Source organism: Pelodiscus sinensis, chromosome 11, assembly GCF_052426305.1.
Source record: "Pelodiscus sinensis isolate ZL-2025 chromosome 11, ASM5242630v1, whole genome shotgun sequence".
NCBI lineage: Eukaryota > Metazoa > Chordata > Testudines > Trionychidae > Pelodiscus > Pelodiscus sinensis.
Genome location: NC_143062.1, coordinates 47,853,383 through 47,871,660, shown reverse-complemented (window position 1 = coordinate 47,871,660; position 18,278 = coordinate 47,853,383). Strand labels below are relative to the sequence as shown.

At 45.6% G+C, this 18,278-nt stretch overlaps 1 protein-coding gene across 2 annotated transcripts; it reads left to right on the top strand.

Annotated features, from left to right (window-relative positions):
• Positions 1-9,159: 9,159 nt before the first annotated feature.
• On the top strand, positions 9,160-16,611 carry SNTN (sentan, cilia apical structure protein). 2 transcript variants are annotated; one of them, XM_075938489.2, is made up of 5 exons: positions 9,160-9,415; positions 11,514-11,548; positions 12,608-12,747; positions 15,881-16,002; positions 16,087-16,611. In XM_075938489.2, exons 1-5 carry the CDS (start codon positions 9,306-9,308, stop codon positions 16,172-16,174), a joined length of 495 nt encoding a protein of 164 aa, XP_075794604.1. In that variant the 5' UTR covers positions 9,160-9,305; the 3' UTR covers positions 16,175-16,611. The 2 variants fall into 2 exon arrangements, with proteins under 2 accessions (XP_075794604.1, XP_075794605.1); XM_075938490.2 differs by lacking the exon at positions 15,881-16,002 and having other exon boundaries at positions 9,268-9,415.
• The last annotated feature ends 1,667 nt before the right edge of the window (positions 16,612-18,278 follow it).

The window sequence follows — 18,278 nt, the reverse complement described above, 5'->3', positions numbered from 1 at the left end:
TTTAAGCTTTTGAATTTGTGTCCAAATAATTGTGATTTCCTGCAACTATGAAGATTTAAATGTATAAAAAATATTAAGCAAATATTAATATCATCCATCAGTACTGTAAAATAAAATCCATCCAAATTTATGTGTAGATGTGACAATCCCCTAAAATCCAGTGGAACCATTAACATAAAAACATAAGAATGACCATACTGCATCAGACCAAAGGTCCATGTAGCCCAGTGTCCTGTCTTCTGACCGTGGCCAATGCCAGGTGCCCCAGAGGGAATGAACAGAACAGGGAATTATCATGCGATCCCTCTTTTGTGATTCATTTCCAGCTTCAGACAAACAGAGGCTAGGGACACCATTCCTACCCGTCCTGGCTAATAGCCATTGATGGACCTAACCTCCATGAATCTATCTAGCTCTTTTTTGAACTCTGTTAAAATCCTGCTCTTCACAACATCCTCTGGCAAGGAGTTCCACAGGTTGACTGTGCGCTGCATGAAGAAAAACTTCCTTTTGTTTTAAACCTTTAAATTTACATTCATCTATAAAGTTAGCGCATATGTGTTTACAGGATCAGGGGATTAACTGAGTGTCCATTCTCCTGCTGATCAGCTTTCACGGATGCCAGCCCCACGTTTCATGATATAAGCATAGATTCCTTTGGAAATGATCTAGCACGTGCTGATTGAAGGTATGTTAGAATCCAGCACAGATACAGCTTCTCAGATTGCAGGCAAGAATGGGTGGCTGTGGCCGTGGCTTGTACTTTCCAGTTGTTCTGTGAGAGTACAAGGGGAAACTAGAAAGTGAGTGGACACAGATGTTAGTGAATTGCTGCCACTCGGAGTGTAATAAGTTGCAGCTACGTCCATACAGGTGCAGTGGTCATCAGCTACATGACACGTCTGCAGCCAGGAGCTAGGATTCTGGATTGTTTGTTCTACTAACACAGGGCTCAACCACGCAAACTAAAGGTGAATCACCATTAGTGCTTGCACAAGTACGTCCTGCGTCCTCCTTTCAAGCCATCCATCCAAACACAAGAACATTCACAAATAATATAGCAAGTCTGATTCCATCCTCCAAAAGGGAGAGGTAGGTGAAGGGATTAAAGACATACGGCATGGCCATTGGGATGGGTGGACTGGGTGCCACAAAAGGTCCACTTCCAATGGCGTTTTCATTTTGTAAGGCTCGGGAACATGATTCAAAGTGGGAGAGTTGCAGAAACAATATTTCCTCTCTGGTCAGTATCACTTTCAGTTTCTCAGGCATTAGCTGCCATATTTGCTGTGCAAACCTCGCTGGAGAATTTTGTTTTATCAAAATTGTTTCCACCAGAATTCTTTAAAAATCTCCATTCAACAAAATCTGTTGATCAAATGTTTGCTAGAAGTGTAAAAAGAACATGACACAAACTTCAGGAAGATTCAGACCTATACAGTGGACATCAACTTAGGCACATGTACATATAAGTAGTTACAAGTATCAAAACAAGAGATGACCTAAGCAAAATATTATTATTGCCTTCCTTTATTGTAGCAGTGAAAGGAAGATTGATTAAATAGGCATGATAATTATTATTAAAACATACTCTTTACAAGGACACATTTTATAATAATCCATATTCATAGAATTCATTAGTTCATATGAAGATAAGATCCCAATGAGAATTAGATTCTCCTTACAAAAACTTTCATATGTTACCTTCTCGTGGGCAATTGAGCAACATTTCCACTCCCATAACACTACCCGACAGTGGTTTAATTGAAGAGCTGTCAGGGCTATAAAATCCAAAGATATTAGGGAAAGAGTATCTATACCAATCCATTATTCTTCCTTGGGCTTTAAATGTTAGTGGTAGCTGTAACGATGTCTACTAAAGTATAAGTCTTAACTCCTAACATAGTCCCTCAACATGACACCTGGATGAGTTCATCTCTGTAGACTCCGGCCCTCTCATTACATGGGACACATTGTATTAGAAAGGTAAAACTGCAAGACGCTTAGGAATTCTTTAGTGGATAAAAAAAGGAAACCTCTCTGGAAGAAGGCCAAGAATGAACTGCATGCCATGGTCTTCCTACAGCTGCAATTAATTTAAATGACTGCGTGACTAATTTATGCAGTCACATGTTTGTGCATGTATTAGTGTGACTTTGGGACTCACGTGTGCTAAAACGTGTCCAGTCAATAGCTACATGTGTAAAACAGAATACTGTGCAGCTACACAAATAGAGTCTTATTCTCCGTACATAAGTGTGTCTGTCTGTCTGTTTTCTCTTCACTATTGGAGTTCTCATAGAGTCTTATTCTCCCTACGTAAGTGTGTCTGTCTGTCTGTTTTCTCTTCACTATTGGAGTTCTCATAGACTATAATTAACACAGAATCACAGACAAGACAGATGGCCAACACCTACTAGTGTATGCCTAGATCGCCCTTTTTCTGTTATGTAGCTGTGTGTTTCAATGATGTGTTTACAAAATGTCAAATATTTACAGCTGAATTTGAAATAGAGGTGGAAAGGGTCTTTAGCCCTAACAACATGTGCAGCTACTGTGCAAGCTCAGCGTGGTTAAATCTCATGGTTCAGAGTCGGAGTTGAGTGCTTGTGCCATGCGAGACTGGAATTCTCACCCAAATACAACATGACACAGTTGCTGCCTTATAGAGATTTTTTTCATCTTTCTCTGATCAGCATTGGCTGTCATAAGAACATGAGAACAGCCGTACTGCGTCAGACCAAAGGTTCACCTAGCCCAATATGCTGTCTTCCAACAGTGGCCAATGCCAGGTGCTTCACAGAGGGAATGAACAGATCAGATAATCATCAAGTAATCCAGGGGTTCCCAAATTTTTTGACACGGGGACCAGTAAATCCATTCATGAGCTTTTGGAGGACCGGTAGCATTCATTTGCATATTCATTAAGCAAATGATGAATATTCAAATAGGTTGTTTCTGGTCTTCCCAAAGTCCCCAGTGTCAGCATTAGCAAGGCTTTTGATACAGTCACCCACAATATTCTTGCCAGCAAGTTAAGGGAATATGGATTGGATAAATGGACTGTAAGATAGATAGAAAGCTGGCTAGACCAAGGTTTCCCAAACTTTTTACTTTAGTTGGAACCTGGTTTTTTAGTTCTGTTTTTTGCAGCCCAAAAATATAAACACATATAAAAAAAGACTGAAAAATGACTAAATTTTCAGTGTTTCACCCGGCTGCATCCTCCACCCAGCCTGGGCCAGGGCGTGGGGGACCTGGCGCCGCATGGGCACTCCAGGAAGCGGGAGCAGGAGCAGATTGGGGGTAGGGTATCTGGCTAGGAGGGAGGGTGCAAGGAGGGGTAGGGTTTCCAGGTGTCCAGTTTTGTACCAGACAGTCCAGTATTGGAAGGTTTTGTCCGGGAAAGAAATTGAGAAATTACCGGTCATTTAAAATGCCTGGTATTTTCTAATTAGGTAAGTTTTATTATAATTAGGTGTAACAGTCCTTTAGCCGCAAACTTCCTGGCTGGTAGATGTGCTCACGCTGTCTGAGTGTGCCTACCTGCCAGGCAGTTCGCAACTACTCCAGGGAGGGTGTGTGTGGGGGGGCCAAATGGAATCCTCGACCAGACTCACTCGTCTTCCAGGGTCTGCAGGGTCTGCATGTGCCCAGGTCAGTCCCGCACCCTCCCCCCTTCTCCTCCCAATCTCCCCCAACCAGCCCTGCTTCTGGCAGCTGGTTCTCCCGTCCTCCTCCTCCTGATCTCCCCTGGCTACCCTCCCCCGGCTCCTGTTCAGCCCTGGTTCCGCCGCCCCCCAACCCCATCTCCGTGGGACAGCCCCGCTACCCCCATCCCTGCTTCTGCTGCCCACCTGCCCAGATCTCTGCAGGACAGACCCACTGCCCCCAGCCCTGCTTCCGGGTGGCCAGTTCCCCCCCACCTCCTCCCAGCCTGCCCCGCTCTGCTCCCCTCCCAGCAGCCACGCTGAGGCCCAGTATTTTTTTCCTGCGGCCCAGTACCGGGGCACGGCCTATAGTTTGGGAAACGCTGAAGTAATCCATCCCCTGTCACCCATTCCCAGCTTCTCACAAACAGAACTCAGGCTAGACTCAGGCTAGACTCGAGGAGCATTCAAGGATAGGACACCCCTTGACACCCCCTTAGTTCAAAATGATACGTGGAGTATTCACACTACCAAGCCCTTTATTTCGAAATAACAAGCTGGTTATTTTAAAATCTGTATTCCTGCTTTCCTCGGGGAATAACACGTATTTTAAAAGTGTTATTTCGAAAAGCAGTGGTGTGGATGCTCCGCTGCTGCTATTTCGAAGTAACGACTCCCCCAAGTCATTCAAAGTAATTACTCCCCAGTGCTTCTTGGGGCTCTCAGTCGAGGGAGCACGTCCACGGTAACAGAGCCTGCCTCAGATTAATTTTGAGGCTCCCCTATAGTGGGGCCATGCTATTTTGTTATTTCAGGAGTTATTATTTCCAATTCAGTTATTTCAAAATAATTTCCTAGTGTAATGCCCTCTCTGCTGGAGTTCAAATCATCCTGAAAAATAGGAAGCCAGAATAATACCAACGTGGGTCCCTCAAGGTCTGGGAAATTAAATCTAAACATTACAAAAAGCAAGCATGCAGAGAGAGGGCTGCCTTTGGCTCTCCAGACCCCTCCGCACTGGTGCCGTTGAGAGACATGCATCGAGTTCCCTGTTTCCATCTCACCCTGGACTTTTAAGATCAAACGTTCTTAAATGCTTGCAGATGAACCAAGCTATAAGACAGTTGATGCCTTGTTTTATAGCCCTAGAGATGAAAAAGTGAATTATCACTCCACTACGATCCAGGGTTTTTTTGTTGGCCTTTTAAAAAAAATTGATGGCAGATTACTAAACTCTAACTCTTGTTTTAATTTTAGTGCGTTAATTGATGGGATAATGAGCATTGATTATATGTGTTTTGGCTGCGTCACTGCAATTATGGCTCCGTTTTATTCATGAGCCAGTCCCAAAGAATGCACTGGAGACCTAAGACAGCTTAAACCTTTCAAAAGAGGCTCGGAGCTTCTGCGTAATGACACTCTTAGATGGAAAATTAGGGGTTCTCTTTTCCCAGGCCTTTTAAGATAATTAAAACCCAAGAACAGTAAGGTGGTGAACATTCTTAGTCATTAGCCTTCAGTAATTTAGCTTTTACTAAATGAGGAAAACATTTTAAATCACTAGACCATCTGTTGCAGTCGCCTTTGAGCGCCCTGTTATATAAAGTCTCGCTCTGGGTAGTTTTGTCAGTAGTATGGTACCGTCTCACAGGAAAAGTGAATTGGAAATTGCCAAAGCCATCTTATTCACTGGCCAGCCTTCAGGGGAAAAAGGCCCGCTACAACTTTCAGGTATACGCCTAGAGGCTCTTCGGTAAAGCGGACAGAGCCATGCTCAAAGCGACTGCTGGAGGACTTTGACAAGAACTCCACATACCGTGTGCCGGTGTGTTTTCAAATATCAGGCTGAGAAACAACGAAGTTCAGCATTCTCGGGGGGGGGGGGGAGGTTGGGCTGTCGTCTGGCGCTGTGATGTTTTGGAAGCGGTGACCTCAGTTAAAATAAAATAGAAAATTACTCTTGGATGCTATTTTGCGAGATGCCCAAGAAAAGACAGAACATCGCCTCCTCCCATACGTCTAGACTACAGGCTTTTGTCATAGAATCATAGAATACTAGGACTGGAAGGGACCTCGAGAGGTCATCGAGTCCAGTCCCCTGCCCTCACAGCAGGACCAAATACTGTCTAGACCATCCCTGATAGACATTTACCTAACCTACTCTGAAATATCTCCAGAGATGGAGATTCCACAACCTCCCTCGGCAATTTATTCCAGTGTCTGACCACCCTGACAGTTAGGAACTTTTTCCTAATGTCCAACCTAAACCTCTCTTGCTGCAGTTTAAGCCCATTGCTTCTTGTTCTATCCTCAGAGGACAAGATGAACAAGTTTTCTCCCTCCTCCTTGTGACACCCTTTTAGATACCTGAAAACTGCTATCATGTCCCCCCCTCAATCTTCTCTTTTCTAAACTAAACAAACCCAATTCTTTCAGTCTTCCCTCATAGGTCATGTTCTCTAGACCTTTAATCATTCTCGTTGCTCTTCTCTGGACCCTCTCCAATTTCTCCACAGCTTTCTTGAAATGCAATGCCCAGAACTGGACACAATACTCCAACTGAGGCCTAACCAGCGCAGAGTAGAGCGGAAGAATGACTTCTCATGTCTTGCTCACAACACACCTGTTAATGCATCCCAGAATCATGTTTGCTTTCTTTGCAACAGCATCACACTGCTGACTCGTATTCAACTTGTGGTCCACTATAACCCCTAGATCCCTTTCTGCCGTACTCCTTCCCAGACAGTTGCTTCCCATTGTGTATGTATGAAACTGATTGTTCCTTCCTAAGTGGAGCCTTTATTAAACTTCATCCTATTTACCTCAGACCATTTCTCCAATTTGTCCAGGTCATTTTGAATTATGACCCTGTCCTCCAGATTAGTCGTAACCCCTCCCAGCTTGGTATCATCTGCAAACTTAATAAGCGTACTTTCTATGCCAATATCTAAATCGCTGATGAAGAAATTGAACAGAGCCGGTCCCAAAACAGACCTCTGAGGAACCCCTCTTGGTATGCCTTTCCAGCAGGATTAAGAACCATTAATAACTCTGAGTATGGTTAGCCAGCCAGTTATGCACCCACCTGATTGTAGCCCCATCTAAGTTGTATTTACCTAGTTTATTGATAAGAATATCATGTGAGACCGTATCAAACACCTTACTGAAGTCTAGGTATATCACATCCACCGCTTCTCCCTTATCCACAAGAGTCGTTATGCTATCAAAGAAAGCTGTCAGATTGGTTTGACATGATTTGTTCTTTACAAATCCATGCTGGCTGTTCCCTATCACCTTGCCACCTTCCAAGTATTTACAGATGATTTCCTTAATTACTTGCTCCATTATCTTCCCTGGCACAGAAGTTAAACTAACTGGTCTGTAGTTTCCTGGGTTGTTCTTATTTCCCTTTTTATAAATGGTCACTATATTTGCCCTTATCCAGTCTTCTGGAATCTCTCCTGTCTCCCATGATTTTCCAAAGATGACAGCTAGAGGCTCAGATACCTCCTCTATCAGCTCCTTGAGTATTCTAGGATGCATTTCATCAGGCCCTGGTGACTTGCAGGCATCTAACTTTTCTAGGGGTATGTCTACACTACCCCGCTAGTTCGAACTAGCGGGGGTAATGTAGTCATCCGCAGTTGCAAATGAAGCCCGGGATTTGAATTTCCTGGACTTCATTTGCATGAAGCCGGCCGGCGCCATTTTTAAATGCCGGCTAGTTCGGACTCCGTGCTGCGCGGCTACACGCGGCACGGACTAGCTAGTTCGGATTAGGCTTCTAATCCGAACTAGCTGTACGCCTCGTGGAATGAGGAACGTCTAGACTACATCCAGTTCTGTCAACAAAGCAAGCCACTTTGTCGACATGAGCGTGTAGACGCAAAGGACAGTGCAGATGCAATAATGCCTTCTGTCAACAGAACTCTGTCGACAAAAGGCGTTATTCCTCATAGAATGAGGTTTACCACCGTCGACAAAACTGCCGAGTTCTGTTGACGTTATGTCGACAGAACTTGGCGATACTGTTGACGCAAGTATAGTTTTGTCGACAAAAGTCTAGACACACCCACAGTGCGGAAATAATTCTTAAAGGGGACCGCATGCTGTGGGGAATGACCACTGGCCTAGCAAGTGGTCTAATCCCATGTATAATGATTTACTGTATGCCCTTGTAACTCACACACGTTCTGGGTGTTACGTACTGTCCCACCTAGTGGCACTTAGACCACTTACAAAGAGAGAAAGTCTCAGAGGGGTCGCCGGGTTAGTCTGTAACTTTAAAAACAACGTGCAGCTCTGCAGCACCTTACAGACTAAACTATATTCCATCACGAGCTTTCGTGGGTAAAACCCACTTCCTCAGATGAGTTGGAGTGGAAATGACAGCATCCAGTGTGTATATAACAGCAACATTGGTCAATTGTCAGACCCATGTTAATAAAGCTAATTGAGGCAGGCTGGTAGTGTCCCATTCATAGACTGAGTTTGCTCTCCAGCCTTAGCTGAGAGCCAGCCGATTTTCGGCTCCTGCACTAAGCTCCAGAGGTGCCAGGTTCAGTTCTGCCTGTCGGTGTTACACGCTAGCACAAGTTACTTGACTTCCCCAGCCTTGTCCACACTAAGACAATTACCCAGTGTCCACATCTGAGTCGGTGCTGTGGCTTGAGAAATGGAGGCAATGAGAGAGCGTCTCTCTTATTCGGGGTCCTGCAGACAAAGGGAGAGTCCTGCCTTCGTTCCCTGGCCGGGGGTGCCCTTGGTGCAGCGTGAGTCTGTCAAGAGGCATGGCTAAACTGAGCTCCGAGGGCGCAGGCTCTGTTGTCCACTGGCCCAAGATGGCGCAGCCCCCAGGCTCTCTCACCTGTGCAGGGCCAGAGAAGCCAGAACTGGCTCCATATTGGTCCCCTCTCCCTTCTCTTGCCCCCCCTCCCCAGTATACTGCGTAATGATCCCTACTTACTTGCCTAGCAGGTGCCGTGAGCACCGACGGATGACTATTGGCCCACAATGCACTGCACACACATGGATACTGTAGAAAGGCTACCCCAGTCTGGAGCATGATTGCTCAGCGGAGCGTGTAGATCGGTTTGTTTCAGTCACTTGGAAACTTGCCCAAAGAAGGAAGACAGGTAATAGCCACAGGACAGAGGGGTGTGCTGAATAACATTCCTACAGGTTGAACCTCTCGAGTCCAGAACTCTCTGGTCTGGAAACAGTCGTTGTCCAGTATGATTTTACTTAGCCCGATGTCCACTTTTCATGCGTGTGGCCTAGTTTCCCGTAGTCCCATCAAGTTTGTTTACAGTCCCCAGTCCTGGCTCTCAGTGTTCTGTACTGATATTTAGCTCTAATTTACCCCTCAATGTCTTCTAAGAGCCCAGCAAGCAGTAGCAGTGTCAGTGATGCTGCTAGACAATATTGACCTCCTGTAATCCAAAAATCTTTGGCTTTCCCATAGCTCCCCATTGTCTGACACAGGTGGATTTATTTCGCTAGCTCCATGTTGACCGAGGGGCATTTACATGATTGACAGGGCATGCGGAAGACAGGCTGTGCTCTCTTTCCCCGTCACAGCCGGGAGGCTGAAGTCACCTGTTTGCAATTCCTTGAGTTGCTTAGCGATCACACACAACAAGGCGAGAGTGCAGGATGTGTGGCTGCACAGCCAGCTCGCCCAACTCAGCCCTGTCCTCCAGAAACCAGCCTGCTGCTGCTTTGACCCAGAAAGCAACTTCAGCTGCAGCAAACATGCCCAAGGGGTAAGTGATGGTTTTGTTCTTCACACTGTAGTAACCCAGCAGATGTCTTCCCGTTCCTTATGCAGACGGCTTCGTCTGTAGCCATCACAAGAGATGGATTCCACAGCAGGATGGCGCAACGCTAATTAGTTTCCAGCACTTTAGAGAAAGGAATCAGGCTTTAAATTGTAATCGCAAGTAGGAAGAGGCCTTCTCACCAAAATGCCTTCTGGTACAAATACAACCCACATATGCTACACGCCCAAAGTGGAAAATGCACAGACCCGGCTGTGTTTCGGCACTCACAATGAAGTCTGAACATTTCTAATTCCTGTGTGCTTTGAAAACGGCATTTACCAAATGAGCCTCCGTTACCGCAGAGGTTGTCTACTAGCAAGCTCGTAAACAGGAATTTCTGTGGTGGGGGTGCAAGCCGGGGGAGGGGCTGGTGGCTGCCCCGCCCCCATGGCCCAGCCCCGCCCCTGGCCTCACTCCTGGGGGAGGAGGGAAATCAGTCTCAGTTTTCCCCTGGCCAGAGCATGGGGGAAGGAGGCTGGGGCAAAGCTTGGAGGACCGTGGGGGAGGGGGATGTTTGCACCCTTTGCACCCCTCTGCATATGGGCCTGACCAGGGTACGCTGTGGACTTCCACAGGGTACATCCACTCCCCTAGATATTTGCCTAGTTTTACCACAGGCGGCATAAAAAGCACTAGCGACGTCAGACCAAAGTAAAATTTCAGACAGTACAGCTCTGCATACTATCCGGTGAAATGTCCGCACAATATTTATGTTCCAGTTGATTTACTTTATAATGATATAGCAAAAATGAGAAAGCCAGCCGTTTGTCGGTAGTACTGTGCTGTGACATTTTTCTATTTTTATGTCTGATTTTGTAAGCAAGCAGAGAGGTGAACACTGTGGCTACATCTACACTGGCATGAATTTCTGAAAATGCTTTTAACGGAAAAGTTTTCCCTTAAAAGCATTTTCAGAAAAGCGCATCTAGATTGGCAGGATGCTTTTCCGCAAAAGCACTTTTCGCGGAAAAGCGTCCGTGGCCAATCTAAACGCGCTTTTCCGTAAAAAAGCCCCGATCGCCTTTTTCACGATCGGGGCTTTTTTGCAGAAAACAGTACTGTGCTGTCTACACTGGCCCTTTTGCACAAAAGTCTTTCGGAAAAAGACTTTTGCCCGAACGGGAGCAGCATAGTTTTTCCGGAGAAGCACTGATGATTTTACATGAGATCGTCAGTGCTTTTCCGGAAATTCAAGCGGCCAGTGTAGACAGCTGGCGAGTTTTTCTGCAAAAACAGATGATTTTGCGGAAAATCTTAGCAGTCTAGACACAGCCTGTGAATACGTGAGACAAATCCGACTCCGGACAGGGTAAGGTCGATTGGAATGACTGAGAACCACTGCGTTGCAGTTTGTTCCACTTATTGCCTACTTCGCACAGACTATGGGCCAGAAGCTGGAACAGGGGACCAGAAGTTCACTGTTTGGTTTTTTTGTGATGGTAGTTTGTAAAGAATATTGATCTTTCCATCACGGAGGAAACTCATTCCCCTCTGAGGCCCCCTGCGGAATATGGCTGTGGTATGGAATAAAGTAAATAGAAATGAGTCAATTAGCTCTGATCTCCAGCAGGGAGTTGTGTCGAAATAACCCCCCTTGGGTCGAATTTATAAGCGGAGTGTCCACACTACCAAGCCCGTTATTTCGAAATAACGGGCTGGTTATTTCGAAATCTGGACTCCTGCTTTCCTCAGGGAGTAACGCTAATTCCAAAATAGCTATTTCGAAATAGCAGTAGTGTGGACTCTCCGGTGCCGCTAAGTCGAAATAACCACTCCCCAGAGTAATTCACGGTAATTACTCCCCAGTGCTTCCTGGGGTTCTAAGCTGGAGTAGCGCGTCCACATTAACAGAGCCTGCTCAGACTAATTTTGAGGCTTCCTCAACGTGGGGACGTGCTATTTTGATTTTATTTCAGGAGTTATTACATCGATTTCAGTTATTTCGAAACCGTTTCCTAGTGTAGACCTGCCCAGAGTTTGTGAAGAAACTAGACGCACAGGGCTCACCGGGATAACTGCATTTCTTCTCTCTTATTGCCAGCAAACCTATCTCCAAGCAGCTGGCTGCTGTGAAAGGTAAGGACACCTGTTCCGCAGGGTTCCGTGATCCTTCGGGGTTCTGATTTCCGAGGCCAAAACATCCACTGCAGGAAATCGTGGCAATCCCAAGATCGTACGGTTCAGGCCACAGCCTGAGGCAAATAGAATGGGAAGAGCTGTGAGCAAGCCCTCTGCCCTTCGCTGCTGGAGTTTCCACAGACAGATGCTTCCCCCAGCGAGAGCCCTTTTAGGGGCATGGCCGTGGAATTAACCCCCGACCGTGCTATGTGTCCAGAGGAACCGGAGGCGGGAGGGGGGAGTGTACATCTCACACCCCGTGCTGCCTCCAACCTGGTCCGTTCCCTCCTACAGAGAGCTCACCTCAGGGGCCACGGGGAGTAGAGCTGCTGCCTCGTGAGGTCACAGGCACCACTTGACCAATGGGGAGCCACGGTCCGCACAGATCTCTGGGGCATGGCAAGGCTCTCCGTGTTCCCTCAGGGTGGACCCAGGTCTGAGGGAGCTAGCCTGTTGCCCCATGCATTGGCTGGGAACCTGCTGCCGGCTGCTTCTGGGGCGTAGCCCGGTCGGTGGTGCCTGGAAAGCTGCGCTAGCCCCCTCTGCACCGCTGACTGGGAGCCGCTCGAGATAAGCTGCCCCGCCCCATCCCTGACCCCCCTCAAAGCCAGAACCCCCTCCTCCACACCAACGCGCTCCTCCTCCACCCTGCCTGGAGCCCATCATCTAGTCAAATGATGTTGGGTCGCGGCATCGACAATTTTCTTCAACTGAATCATGAGGAAAAAAAGTGTGAACCCCCCTGGGTTAGGGGGTATTTCCATCCCTCGTGTGCATTGCGCAGCCCTGGGCTTAAGATCAAGGCACCTGACAGCCTTAGCCAATCAGATGGTTCTGCTGTGTTCCAGCTGCACTGTGATTGGGCAGGCCCAGCGGCAGGCTCTCACGCCTGGGCCTGATCTTATCACAAAGTTTTCAATAACATTGCAAACTTTTGTAATGTCTCCCTCCTCCTCTCCGTCCCTCCCTCTCCCTCCCCTCCCCTCCCCTTCTCCCCCCTCCCCCCCCCTCCCCCAGCTCTGGGGAAAGGCTCAGACCTGGAGAAAGCCTTTGCTACAGTGGCCTTGGTTTACAACAACTCGGCCGACCCCGAGGGCAAACTCAGCAACGCTGAAACCAAAACCCTGCTGCAAACCCAGTTTGTGAATTTCATACAGGTAGGCGCATGCAGCGCGGGTGTCCAGGACCACGCCCTGTGTTGGTTCCCCCTAGAACGGGGAGGGGCTTAGCCCAAGATATTACCTTTGTGCACGGTTCACGCAAGTGCAGCAGTCTTGGAAGTGTGACAAGACTGGACTATCCAGCTCCCAAATGCCTTCCAGCACAAACCCATCCCCCCGTCTGCCTTTCACCTAGGGTACGTCTAGACTGCGGGGGTTTTCCGGGATACCAGAGAGATCCCAGAAAAACTCTGCCATGTTCAGGGATCACGTGTGCTCTTCCGCTTTTTTTTAAAAAAGAGCAAACGTGCTTTTTCGGGGAGCCCTGTATACCTCATTCTAGATGGGGCCAAATGGCAGAAAAGCCTCTTCCGGAAAAGCAATCAGAAAAAGCTATAGGCTGTGGTTAGACTGGCCAGTTTTTCCGGAAAATCAGCCGCTTTTCCGGAAAAACTTGCCAGCTGTCTACACTGGCCGCTTGAATTTCTGCAAAAGCACTGACTTCCTACTGTAAGAAATCAGTGCTTCTTGCGGAAATACTATGCTGCTCCCGTTCGGACAAAAGTCCCTTTTGCACAAAAGTTTTGTGCAAAAGAGCCAGTGTAGACAGCTGAGATTTGTTTTCTGCAAAAAAGCCCCGATGGCAAAAATGGCGATCGGGGCTTTTTTGCAGAAAAGCGCGTCTAAATTGGCCACGGACGCTTTTCCGCAAATAGTGCTTTTGTGGAAGAGCGTCCGTGCCAATCTAGACGCTCTTTTCCGAAAATGCTTTTAACACAAAACTTTTCCGTTAAAAGCATTTCTGGAAAATCATGCCAGTCTAGACGTAGCCATATTGTAGACATAGCCCTAATGACCAACAAAATGATTCCTCGGCCGGTGAAGGCATGTTGGAGGCTACAGATACAAGACACATAAACTCGCCTTGCAAATCCCCAGTGAAATTTTAATGACTGTGTAAATACATTCTCGATGGATTCCTTGTCTGTATTCCTAGCTACCTCCGTATGCAACACAGGGGAAGAAATGGAGAAACCCCTGTTAATGCATCTGCCTGCATCTCTATCCAGAAAGTAGCTCACAAGTAGCTTACTAGGACACCTACAAAACACCCGGTAGTTTGCATTTGTGGTAGGATGCAATGTGCGCACATATTTAATTACGAGTCTGCAATTGCATCATAAACACCTGACATGAAAGTCAGGCTTAGATACCCCCAAGGCAGTTGAAACAAGATACATTGCAGAAGCACAAATGGCATCTCTAGCATATAGAGAGCTGAAAGCACCATGTTATCAATGCCTCATTTTGGGGAGTGTTAGTGACAGCTCAACAAGGGATCTTGTCATCTCAACCTTCCTAGCACTGTCTGAAATAAACATGCAGTAGGAGAGAAGAAAGGGAACTAATTGAAGGTTGAAATAATGTATTATTTCCTTTGGGTTCTAAATATATGGGGCTGGATTCCATGATGCACATGGCTTCCATTGGATGCAAAAGAGAGGACAGCCTATTGGAGAGCCAAATACAGCTGCCTGATTTTCCATTTGGCTCCAGCACTGGGTACAGTTTAAAGCAGCCTTGAGGCTGCTCAAACATACACAGTTTAGGAATAGGAATTATCCATGCTTAGGAAATAAAGATCAGATTTTTTACCAGCAGTCCTGGCCAGCCAAGTTACAGACAAACAAAGGAATATTAAAATATTATGAGGAACAAAACAATCCTAACAATTGGTACAGGTCCATTGCTAGATAGAAATAGTAGAATTGTTCATAATAATGCAGAAGTGGCAGAAGTGTTCAATAAATATTTGTGCCTGGTATTTAGGCATAAGCCAGATGATGTATTCATATCCCCTGATGATGACTAAATGTTTTCCATTCTAACAATAACGCAGGAATATGTTAAACAGCAGCCACTAAAATCAGACTAGATCCAATTAACTTGTACCCCAGACTTTGAAAAGAGCTGGCCACCGATGGACAATGCAGGAGCTCTTCTAGATGTTCGGAAGAAAGCTAATGTGCCAATAGTCAAAAAGGATAAAAAGGCGTGTTAGTCTGACATCAATCCTGGCCAAAATGAGGAAAAGATTGATACAGGACTCGAATAATAAAGAATTAAAGGAGAATAATATAATGAATGGCACCCAACACAGGTTTATGAAAACAGATTCATATCAACCTACAGGTTGAACCTCTCTAGTCCGGCACCTTTGAGACCTAACCGGTGCCAAACCAGAGAATTTGCAGGAGGTCAGTATTGTCTAGTAGTATTACCAACATTTCCACGGCTTCCTGGGCTCTTAGAAGACATTGAGGGGGAAATTAGAGCTAAATAACAGCACAGAACACCAAGAGCCAGGATCGGTGGCTGTAAACAAATGTTTTGGAACTGTGTGAAACTTGGGCATCCATGAAAAGTGGGCATCTAGCTAACTAAAAATTGTGCCAGACCGCGGATGCTGCCAGACCAGAGAGTTTCAGATTAGAGAGGTTCAACCTGTAACTTGATATCTTTATAGATGAGATTACAAGTTTGGATGATCAAGGTAATAGTTTGGATGTAATATACGTAGTTTTCTGTAAAGCATTTGATTTGGTACCAAGTGATATTTTGATCAATAAACGAGAATGATTCAAAATCAGCATTACATAGGACACATTAAATACAGTGAAAATTGGCTAACTGGTATGCCTCACCATTTAGTTGTAACAGGGAGATAACTAAAGGGGTCTATTTCAAGTGGGGTCCTATGGAGGTCAGGAAAGATTCAATCTAATTAGCTTAGCAAAGTAAAAGGTTACGGTGTGACTTGATCGCACTTGCTAAGTATCTATATGGAGAACAGAAATTTGGTATAATGGGGCTGTCCAATCTGGCAGACACAGGTTTAAGAAGATCCAGTGGTTCGTTGGTGAAATGAAACAAATACAGGTTATAAATAAGGTGCTAATGATCGACAATGAGGGTAGTTAATCTCTGAACATCTTCCCAAGTTTTGTAGTAGAGGCCCCATCAATGGAAATTTACAAATCAAGATTGGGTGGGGGCGCGGTTTCTAAAAGATCTGCTCTAGTTCACACAGGAATTAATTAAGAAAAGTTCTGGGGCCTGTGTCATGCAGGAGCTCAGACTACGTGATCTCCACAGTCCCAATGTACTCATCTCTTGTGAGTCATGCAGAAAATTCCGTGACTGGCATAGCTACACGAACCTGGATAGAAAGGCAGGAAAATGCATCAACGGGTAATAAATATGTTTCTATTTTAGAGAAGAGGCTGTTGAAAAGGAATTGCATGTTCCATTTTTTTTTAATTAAAATTCCCCCAGGGCCAAGAAAGCAAACCCAAGCACCAGGAACTCATGTCTGCCCTGGAAGAGGGTCAAGACAACAAAATGGATTTTGAAGATTTCGTGATCTTGCTCCTCAGCCTCGTTCTGATGTCAGACCTCCTGCAGGAGATCAGAAATGTCAGACCCACAAAATGAGCCATCCCGCATAAGGAGATTGAGAGCGATAGCTGTGTACATAGTGGAAGGAGCAGCCATCAGTAGGAAAACAGGAATCAGTGGCTTTGTAAATATTTTGATGGAAGGATGCGATTTCATTTTAAAGGGACTAAATTTGGTTCAAATCTGTACAGAAGGCCAGTACAGTGCCCATGTCCCACTGAAATGCTGTGTAAGTGATGCATAAGCCTTAAATCCATTGCCCATAGTAACTACCACAATGTCTTCACTGCATTCTTTTTCCTGCCTAAAGTCAATTGTGTACCATAAATCTCTTTATAAAAGACCATCGCTTGTTTCCTTTAGATGCAATGTTTTAGATTTCATTAAGTGATCGTTGTTGAAGAAATCGTGTGTTCAACATTCAGAATGAGGTCATGAATCAAAGCCAAGTCTGCATCGGGAAGTTAGAGAAATAAGAACATAAAAATAAGAACATAAGAACGACCATTCTTGGTCAGACCAAACGTCCATCTAGTCCAGTGTCCTGTCTGCCGACAGTGGCCAATTCCAGGTGCCCCAGAGGGAATGAACAGAATAGGGAATCATCAAATGATCTCTCCCCTGTCATCCATTTCCAGCCTCTGACAAAGAAAGTAACCCACCAAAATATTTAAGCTAATAAGTTTTTAGATATGTATTTATTAATTGATTCTTTCCTGGTGGCCAAAACTAAGACAACATGTATTTCTTTCGACATTTTTCAGTGTTTGGATGGAAAAAACTATTTCTTTTCAGGTTTGGGAAAACAATACAATTTTTTCTTGTTAAAAATGGAAATTTCCTAGAGAATTTTCCTCCAAATGTTTTAATAACTTTTTTAAAAATTCCCAGAAAACACCATTTTCCAGCCACCTCTACAAATTAGACTTTGTAGAACCTTCCACTCATAAAAGACTAAATGGAATTTCCATTACATCATTTACGTAATAATGACCTTCTTAGCACTTAGATGTTTCACCTTCCACCCAATAGACTTAGCACTAATGGACCTGCACTGTCCACTCAAGAAAGAGATTTTGGAGTCTTTGTGGTTAATACCTTGAAAACATCCAAGCTAGCAATGCTTGGAACCAGGGACAGATGACCGTTTTTGCGGGACTCCGGGCAGCATAATTCCGCGAGGCCCCCCTTTGCCACGGCGCATGCGCAGTGACGCCATGCGTATGCGCAGCGGCGCCACAGCGCATGCGCGGGGAGCTTTCTGAAGCGTGGGGCCCGGGGCGGCCGCCCCATTCGCCCTGCCGTATATCCACCACTGCTTGGAACCATTAGGAAAGGGAGAGATAATAAAACCGAAAATCACATAATGCTACTATGTAAATCCATGGTATCCCGGCACTCAGTTGTCCCATCGCAAAATGACATATATTAGAATAGGAAAAAGTACAGAGAAGCACATCAGAAATGATTCGGGGTAGGGAACAGCTTCTGCTTGAGGAGAGATTATAAAAGACTGTGACTATTAAATGTCTCAGAGGGCTAGCTGTGTTAGTCTGTAACTTTTAAAACAACAAGTAGTCATGTGGCACCATAGAGTAACTAAAATAGTATCATGAGCTTTCATGGACAAAACCCACTTCCTCAGATGAGATGGTCTTGATGATGAGATGAGATGTGGCTATTAAATTTAGAAAAGAGATGACTAAGGGTGCGTCTACACAGCACCGTAAACTCAAAATAAGGGTGTGTCTAGACTACAGGGTTTTGTCGACAAAAGTGGACTTTTGTCAACAAAACTATACCTGCGTCTACACTACCGCTGAGTTCTGTCAACATAACGTCGACAGAACTCGGCAGTTTTGTTGATGGCAGTAAACCTCATTCTGTGAGAAATAACGCCTTTTGTTGACAGAGTTCTGTCGACAGAAGGCGTTATTTCATCTACACTGTCCTTTGCGTCTACACTGTCATGTCGACAAAGCGGCTTGCTTTGTCGACAGAACTGGATGTAGTCTAGACACTTTTTGTCGACAGAAGCTTTGTTGACAGTATGGGTACGTCTAGACTAC

What these genes read in the sequence shown, in the direction of transcription:
- SNTN (XM_075938489.2), top strand. Translation starts at nt 9,306, where the DNA reads ATGTGTGGCTGCACAGCCAGCTCGCCCAACTCAGCCCTGTCCTCCAGA. An exon ending in GCAGCAAACATGCCCAAGGG is followed by an intron (nt 9,416 to 11,513) that starts GTAAGTGATGGT and finishes TCTTATTGCCAG; the next exon opens with CAAACCTATCTCCAAGCAGC. An exon ending in GCAGCTGGCTGCTGTGAAAG is followed by an intron (nt 11,549 to 12,607) that starts GTAAGGACACCT and finishes CCCCTCCCCCAG; the next exon opens with CTCTGGGGAAAGGCTCAGAC.